The sequence below is a fragment of the Hippopotamus amphibius genome, chromosome 16, assembly GCF_030028045.1.
Source record: "Hippopotamus amphibius kiboko isolate mHipAmp2 chromosome 16, mHipAmp2.hap2, whole genome shotgun sequence".
Taxonomy (NCBI): Eukaryota; Metazoa; Chordata; class Mammalia; order Artiodactyla; family Hippopotamidae; genus Hippopotamus; species Hippopotamus amphibius.
Window position 1 is genome coordinate 55,080,463 of NC_080201.1, and position 7,748 is coordinate 55,088,210.

Below are 7,748 nucleotides of genomic sequence, written 5' to 3' on the forward strand. Positions count from 1 at the left end.
ATGGCCTCGGATTGTCACTGTCACCTGGGCCCTTCTGTCTCTGAAGTCCCTGCCAAGGGGTGTGGGGAGGCGGCCAGGGGAGGGCTCTGCTCAGCACAGCCTCCCCGTCCCCCAGCCCGGAGAGCTGAACACAGAGGGAGAAGGGGCCCCCAGAGACGTGCTCCCCTGGATGCGGGCCCCAGGCCCTGCCCTCCCTCTGCTTCGGCGTTCTGGTCCTGGCCTGTGTCGTGGGTGAGGAGGAGCAGGTGGGCAGGTGTGGGGACCCCGCAACAACATGGGGCGTGAGTGTGACTGGCTGTGAAGCGTGTGGATGTGCGTGTGCGTCTCGGAGTGTGTGTCAGGGCCGGCCCTGTGTGAAGAGCGAACACGGGGCTGGTACGGATGACGGGGATCATGACCATGCATTTGTATGTGTGTCAGCAGAAGAGTATGCAGTCGTTTAATCGTGTAAGTCTGTCAACATGCATTTGTATGCTTCTGCGCCCATGTGTGTCTTTAAGGGGTATTTATGCAAAAGATTTGAGGGTCTGGGCACATGGGAGGGTGTCTGTGAGTGCTGGTATGTGCGTATGTCTGGGTTCTGCACATGCATTTAAAATATCTACACATACACATATACAGTGCCTCTGATGTGCAGGAGACTGGTCCAAGTGCCTTCTAAGTGTTAACCCTGAACTCTCACAATAACCCTGTAAGCTAAGACCTGTCCTTATCCCACTCTACAGGAGGGGAAACTGAGTCTTGAAGACGTTAAGTCACTGGCCGAAGGCACACCACAGGTCACATGGGTCCGTTTGTACACGCGTGAACACGTGTACCTGTGTGATGGCTGGTCTCTGTAGGTGAGGCTTTGCCCAGGTGCGTGGGTGCGAGACAGACAGGTATGATTCCTGGCAGGACCCCTTGCCCACCAGCCCCACACACGGCCTTGCCAACCTCCGTCCCTGGGGACATCCCTCACTGCTTGCGGAGGTCCTTCAGACTGTGGGGGGGGTCACAGGAGAACGGAGGGGGCGGCAAGATCAGGTAGTGAGGCAGGCATCAGGAGGGGGCAGGGGCAGAGAGGCAGTGTTACAGACTGAGGGAGGAGACCACAGGCAGACGCAGGGGTGACGGGGGTCCTGGGCACAGAGGGTATAAAGAGATGACCAATGGCCGCAGGCGGACGAGGGGTCAGAGGGACATAGCAGGCGGTGAGAGGACTCCCCAGGAGTGACCGTGACGGCGAGCACAGAGGGAAAGGGAGATGGAAGGGTTCTGGGGTCCCATCCATCCCAAGTTGTCCTCTGGTCCCATCTAGCATGCCATCAAGAAGGGCCTGGGGGATCTCCGACCCCCGCCCCCGCCGCCAGAGCCAACCAATAGTTCCTGGAGCCTGTTTCTGGGCATGGTGAAGGAGTGGACAGAGCCGCTGGTGACCAGGACCAGAGAGGTGGCAGTGGTTCTGGTGAGTGTGCGAAGGGGGCTGGGGGCCCGAGTCTGAGGGAGGAGGGGCTAGGGGCCCGGACTCCTGGGGCTGAGGGAGGAGGGGCAGGGCTGGAACTCATGGGTTCCCAGGGAGTAGGACAGGGTGGGGGCAGGGCTGTGACCCCTGGGTGCGAGAGGGGCAGACGGTAAGTGTTGAGAGCAGGGGATCCTGGGTCAGAGGGAGGAAGGGGTCAACAGGGCAGACGTCTTTGGGGGTAGCTGGCGTCTCCGCGGTGACACCCACCCCCTCCCCCGCAGAGGCCCCACGGCCCTCCAGGGCTTTGTGCAGACCTCCCATGATGACCGCCTGCGGGACCTGGGTTCCCACACGCAGGCCTGGCTCCGAAACTCCAAGGACAGTCTCCTGAGCAAGACTCACAACTTGTGTCCCCAGCTGTCCTGCAGGGACAGCGACCAGAATTGAAGTGTCTCCGGTCTCTGCAATAAAGAAGTTCTCCTCTGTGTCCCTGTCCCAGTTCCTCCCGGATGCGGCCAGAGATAACCCCACCCCATCGACCTCGGACCTCCCAGAGGTTAAGGAGTAGCGGAAATGGACACGTGGCAGGGGAGCAACAGTGGGGGTAGGGGTGGGAGTGGGGGGAAGGAGTGGGGGCCTGGGGGGGATGAACCCCTTCCCCCGGTGCTGAGACCCACCACTGTGGGCTTGTGGGGGGGGTGCGGAGGACTTCAGGCTTCTCAGTTTGGGGTGGACGGCGAAGGAAGGGTGAACAAGCACCCACCCCCAGGGGGCCCTCCTTCAGAGCTCTGCTTTCACGTCCCATGGGATGGAGACCCCAGACCTCATGCTTGGTGGGCACCCAGAACCCCCCAACCCCTCCACAGCCCCCCACCCAGCCTGTCTCCCTCAGTGGTGAATTTTCAGAGTGGGAACCCCCTGTGGCTTGACCTCAGGGATGTCACAGCCCTCTCTGCCGCCCACGCCACCCCCCGCCCTCAGCGGTTCTGTTGGCCAGGACTTTGGCCTAGGCATCGAGGCCAAAAGCTGTGGAGGGGTGGATCTCAAGAGGTATAAAGCCTTTCTCTGCCTGTTTGGAGCTGGTGAGGACAGCTCCCCAGAGTCCGGTAAGAGAGGGGACGGAAATGGGGGGCGGGGGACAGCAGGAGGGGGCCAAGATTGTTCAATCAGAAACTGCGAGACTCAAGATATTAGATTCCAGTTTTAGAATCATGGAATTTAGAGAATTCCCTAGCGGTCCAGTGGCTAAGACTCCACGCTCCCAGTGCAAGGGGCACAGGTTTGACTCCTGGTAGGGGAACTAAGATTCCGCATTGCCGCCCAGCATGGCCTAAAAAAAAAAAAAAAAAATTAGATTCCAGTTTTAGAATAATGGAATTTAGGGAATTCCTTGGTTGTCCAGTGGTTAGGACTCAGCGCTTTCACTGCCGAGGCTCAATCCCTGATTCAATCCCAGGTTCAGTCCCTGGGCGGGGAGCTAAGATCCCACAAGCCGCATGCTGTGGCCAAAAAAAAAAAAAAGGATAAGATGTTACCATCAGCAATCAGGAGCAGCATCACAGAATGTTAGGAAGTGAGGCCCAAGTCAAGCCATTAGGAAACTGACTCAGGTGGGGAGGAGGGGGGGAGGGGGTCCCAGGCCCGTATCCCTGAATGCAGGGGACCCCAGGATTAGACGCCTCCCGTGGCCCACACCCTCCTCCGTGTTGCAGGTCTCCTGACACCATGGGCACGCGATACTTCCTGGCTCTGTTTCTCATCTTCCTGGTGTTGGCATTCGGTGAGTGTGGTCAGTAGGGGATGCGAGGATGTGAGGAGGGGGATGAGCTCCAAGCACCTGCCCAGCCCAGTTCTTGTCTGGCCCTGCCCCCGCCTCATTCTCCCCCTGCTGCAGGCCCCTCAGCTCCCCTAACGCACGCTCCTCCTGCAGAGGTCCAGGGGGTATCCACAGCCCAAGAAGACGAGACTACCAGCTCTGATCTGCTCACCCAGGTGCAGGAATCGCTCTTAGGTTACTGGGATACAGCCAAGGCAGCTGCCCAGAGCCTGTATGAGAAGACATACCTGCCTGTCGTGGATGAGAAAATCAGGTATCACCCGCCTCCCACCCCCACCCCAGGAACTGGGAGTCCCAGCCCCCAGCGCCTTCTCTGGCAGACTCAGGAGTCCAGGTTCAAACTTATAATCTCTCAAGGCCCAGGTATCTCAGCTCCCAGCCCCCAGTGCCAACTGAACCTGGGGTTCTGAGATCCCAGCCATGTCCTTCCTGCTTAGGGATCCAGGAGTTTGGGTTCTAGCTACCTTTTCCCACAGGACAAATGATTCTGGGCCCCAGCCCTCTCCTCCCTCAGACCCAGGAGTCCCAGCCCCCAGCCCCTCCTCCCTCACACCCTCTGTCCTTTTTCCCCAGGGACATGTACAGCAAAAGCACAGCAGCTGTGACCACCTATGCAGGGATTTTTACTGACCAGGTCTTGTCTCTGCTGAAGGGAGAAGATTAACAGCTGGGCCCCCAATCGCGGTGGCGTGGGGGGTGTCCAGGTTCCAGCAATCCCTTGGGTCCCCTGATCTGCACCCCACCCCCACTTCCTAGCAACTTTCAACATCCTGCTCCCAACTCTAGCCTGACTTCTTATCAATAAAAAGCCAAGTTTATTCTTTTGGATGTGGTTGCTTTTCTGAGACCTCAAGGGCCAAGGTGGAGGAGCTGATGCTGTCCAGCCCAAAATTTGCTGAGCGCCTATTCTATGTATATCGCCCTAACCTGGTCAGTGGGAATGAAGAGGTAAATAATAATAAATAACCATAACAACAATAATTAGAGACTGACCTTCACCAAGGTCTGGTTCTCTCTCTTTTTTTTTTCCTGGCATGCAGGATCTTAGTTCCCTGACTAGGGATTGAACCCGTGCCCTCTGCAGTGGAAGTGCAGAGTCTTAAGCACTGGACCATCAGGGAAGTCCTGGCCTTCTCACTTGTAAAATGATAAATGGACACAGTTAATCTGCAGTGGCCTCTGGCCGTGTCCAGGTCCTGGACTGACACTTTATTTATTGAAAAAATTTTTTTCAAAAATTATTTTTTTTTAATTTTTTTTTGGGGGGTGGGGGCTGCGTTGGGTCTTCGTTGCTGCATGCGGGCTGTCTCTAATTGCAGCACAGGGGCGTCAGTAGTTGCATTGTGCAGGCTCGGTAGTTGTGGTGCACAGCTGTTTTTATTTCTCCTCAGCATGTGGGATCTCCCCGGACCAGGGATCAGACCTGTGTCCCCTGCCATTGGCAGGCAGATTCTTAACCACTGTGCCACCAGGGAAGTCCCCTGGGCTGACACTTTAAATATGCCATCACAGTGAGGTTCCAATGGCCCGTGGCGGAGAGGAGAGTGGTGCCCGTGAGTCATTGGCTGAGCGTGGAAAGGCAGTGCCAGGTTGGCTGGGACCCAAGAGGACAGACCTGTGAAAGCTGTGCTCTGTGCCAATTCCTATACATTTGTCCCACATGTATTTATTGAGACACAACCAGGCACTGGAGACACAGCAGGAAAAAGACAGAGGATCCTGCCTTCCTGTGTTCCCCTCAAAAAAGTATTGATTGGGTCCTAATCCAGTTTCACATGGTTTTATTGATTACAGCTTTGTGGTATGCTTTTTACCTGTTCTCTTCTTATTAGCAACCAATAATGTGTCCTGAGCTCCTACACAGGACCATGAGCTCTAGTCTATCTTGAGCCACAACAGAGAGGCTGAGGGGGTGGGAGACAGAGGATGAGCAAGAAGGCCCATGGAGAAGATAACTTCAGACAGAAATGCGGGCAATGAAGAAAAGGAGAGGAAGTGAGGAGTTCAAGGTCTAGGGGCGGCTGCCTTGGATAGACAGTGGGTTGGGGCGCAGGGAGGGTCCTCTAGAGGACCTGGGCACAGGGCATGTGTCACAATGCAGTGTGGTTAGGAGTATTGTTGATGGAAAGTAGGGGGAGGGGAGTACTCACTTGGCTCTGAGGTCTGAGTGAATGGAAGAGGGTATCCGGGCAGTGGGGAATTACAGGCCAAAAGCACAGGCTGTAAAATAAGAGCAGAGGCCCTGCAGTCTGAGAGAGGACAGTGCTGGGGCCCATAGGCAGAGGGGCTAAGGGCTGGACTCCTGCATAGAAAGGGAGTAGAGAGTGGTCCTCAGCCGCCAAGTCCTATGGGTGGGGCTATTGGCCTCTGAGGATGCAGGGACTGTGTTCTCCTAACAGATTTGGCATTAACTTCCGGCCAGCCCTTTCAGCACTCTTGGGGCAGTTTTCCCAGGTCCTGGGGCTGGGCAGCTGTGAGTCTAGCAGAAAACAGGGACCTTGGGGAGGGGTTGTGGGAAATGCCCCTAAGTCCCCAGGGCCTGGGAAGAGCTGAGGCTGCCAAGCCCAATGGGTGATGGGGGGGGGGGACCCTGGAGGAACAATCCCTGCTCTGTCCACTTGTTTCCCACAGACTCAAGCCAAACCAAACCACTGCCCAGGCCAGTTCTGCCTCCAACCAATCCTGGTGTACTTCCCAGACTCCTCCTTTCTTTCTCAGGCTCCCACCCCAGTCCCACTTCCTTCAGGACCCCAGGAGTCCAGACCCCCAGACTCCTCCTCTCCCAGAACTCAGGACCCCCCAACCCATTCTCCTCAGGACCCAGAAGTTCAGGTCCTCAGGCCCCTTAGAACCTGAAATCCCAGCCTCTGGTTGGTGTTGGGCGTCCCCTAGTGGAGTGCAGAGTGGGTCTGGCCTGTGATTCACTGAACAGTAGGAATGGAAGAATTCACTTGGTCACTCAACAGACATGGGGGAGGGCTTTACAAGGGCCCCATCTGAGGTCACAGTCTAGTTAAGAGCCTCTCATGTTCCAACAGATGAGCACATATGAGGGTATATGAGAGAGGACATTGGGGCATCTAGAGCTGAGAGCAGAGATGGGACAACAGTGAAACTGGAGAAGATGAAGCTTCAAAGCCCCTCACTTGCCTGGGCTTTCCGTGGTCTTCTATTTACATCTGAACACATAATTTTGTACTTTTAAAAAAACAGGCCAAAAAAAATCTCAATCTGCCCATCTTCTGGGGGACTTCATCAGTATGTCCATTTCATCCCTAGACTGAGCCTACAATTTCACACAATAGTTATTACCATCATTGTCACCTGTTAAGAGGAGGGGACCTGGCAAGAAATTTTCTAAGGTTTCTCGTCCCTGTGTTGGTTCCCAGAGGTAAGTCATTCATTCACCTTCTGCACTCAGAGTTCCACCCTTTCACTGGGCAATCATGCCCTGGGACAGTGCTGGAGACACAGCCGTGACCACGACCAAGACACGCCCATCTGTCAGTGATGACACAAAGTGGCCGGGGTGGGTGGTGGGGTGTCCAGGGATCTAGCAGGACTGGCAGGCGGTGCCCTGCCCAGTCTGGGGGCCACGGAGGGTTTCCTGAAGGAGGGATAATACTGTATTGAGTGGATACTGTGAAGAAAATGGAGGATGTATCAAAAGAGTAAAATGATAAATAATTAAAATCTCTCTATGCAAACCCTGTTCTCCTTTCCAGGTAATGTGTAAAGTTCATAACAACGGTGCGTGATACTGACTACTTAGCCCCACACTGAGGCCCCGGGCCAGGTGCTTTATATTCCTGGGGAGAGGAACAGCGGCTATCATTATAATACCTACTTTATAAAAGAGGAAGAAAATGAAGCCCAAAGGGATAGGTCACTTGTCGGGATCATTCAGTCGGTCAGCAGCACAACCGGGGTCTGAACCCAGGTCAGACTTCCACCCAATTCATTAGTGAAGGTTTAACAGCCGCTGAGTCTTCTGTCCTCTCTGGGCCTTTATTATTCCTTCCCTGGGCCAAGGGTCTCTCAACACGTGTCCAGGCCCGGAGCGACTAGGAAGCTAGCTAATGAAAAAGTATAGAGTTCTTACAGCCCGGGAAGCCGCAGTTGCAAAGCAAAGATCGCTAAGAGAAAGCGCACGCGCATTAAACTAGGCGGGCCGAAGGCTTAGGGAGAGGCTGACCGGATCGAATTTGGAAGCATGGTGGCGTGAGAACGCTGAAATAGTAACTAAACGCACAGGACTATAACCTACGGAGACTTGTCGGAGGAAAGGGCTGCGTTAAGAAGAGAGGTCAGAAAGCTAGACCACCGACCAAAGGTCCCACCCTCCGAGTCTTGGGTACGGAAGCCAGGAAGGTTCCTTTAACGCAGGAGGGGGCGTGGCTCAACTGGAGCGTCTCGAAGTGTTACGGTGGCCGGGAAAGCTCAAGAAACTTGGAACTTAAAAGACTC

At 55.2% G+C, this 7,748-nt stretch overlaps 2 protein-coding genes across 4 annotated transcripts; both read left to right on the forward strand.

Annotated features, from left to right (window-relative positions):
- APOC4 (apolipoprotein C4) lies at positions 1-2,026 on the forward strand. Its single transcript, XM_057711864.1, is given in 6 exon segments — positions 1-144; positions 147-231; positions 1,301-1,335; positions 1,337-1,431; positions 1,433-1,453; positions 1,726-2,026. Coding segments are annotated over 6 exon segments (546 nt in total). The 3' UTR covers positions 1,892-2,026.
- A 58-nt stretch (positions 2,027-2,084) lies between these two features.
- Positions 2,085-4,107, forward strand: APOC2 (apolipoprotein C2). Of its 3 annotated transcripts, none has more exons than XM_057711861.1 (4): positions 2,085-2,550; positions 3,157-3,224; positions 3,437-3,534; positions 3,855-4,107. In XM_057711861.1, the coding sequence occupies exons 1-4, from the start codon at positions 2,382-2,384 to the stop codon at positions 3,943-3,945; spliced, it is 426 nt and encodes a 141-aa protein (XP_057567844.1). In that variant the 5' UTR covers positions 2,085-2,381; the 3' UTR covers positions 3,946-4,107. The 3 variants fall into 3 exon arrangements, with proteins under 3 accessions (XP_057567844.1, XP_057567846.1, XP_057567845.1); XM_057711863.1 differs by having other exon boundaries at positions 2,473-2,550; positions 3,375-3,534; XM_057711862.1 differs by lacking the exon at positions 2,085-2,550 and having other exon boundaries at positions 2,572-3,224; positions 3,375-3,534.
- Positions 4,108-7,748: the final 3,641 nt, after the last annotated feature.

Coding starts and splice junctions, on each gene's coding strand:
- APOC2 (XM_057711861.1), top strand. CDS start 2,382: ATGTCACAGCCCTCTCTGCCGCCCACGCCACCCCCCGCCCTCAGCGGT. Junction 3,225..3,436: donor CTTCCTGGTGTTGGCATTCG/GTGAGTGTGGTC, acceptor CTGCTCACCCAG/GTGCAGGAATCGCTCTTAGG. Junction 3,535..3,854: donor GTCGTGGATGAGAAAATCAG/GTATCACCCGCC, acceptor CTTTTTCCCCAG/GGACATGTACAGCAAAAGCA.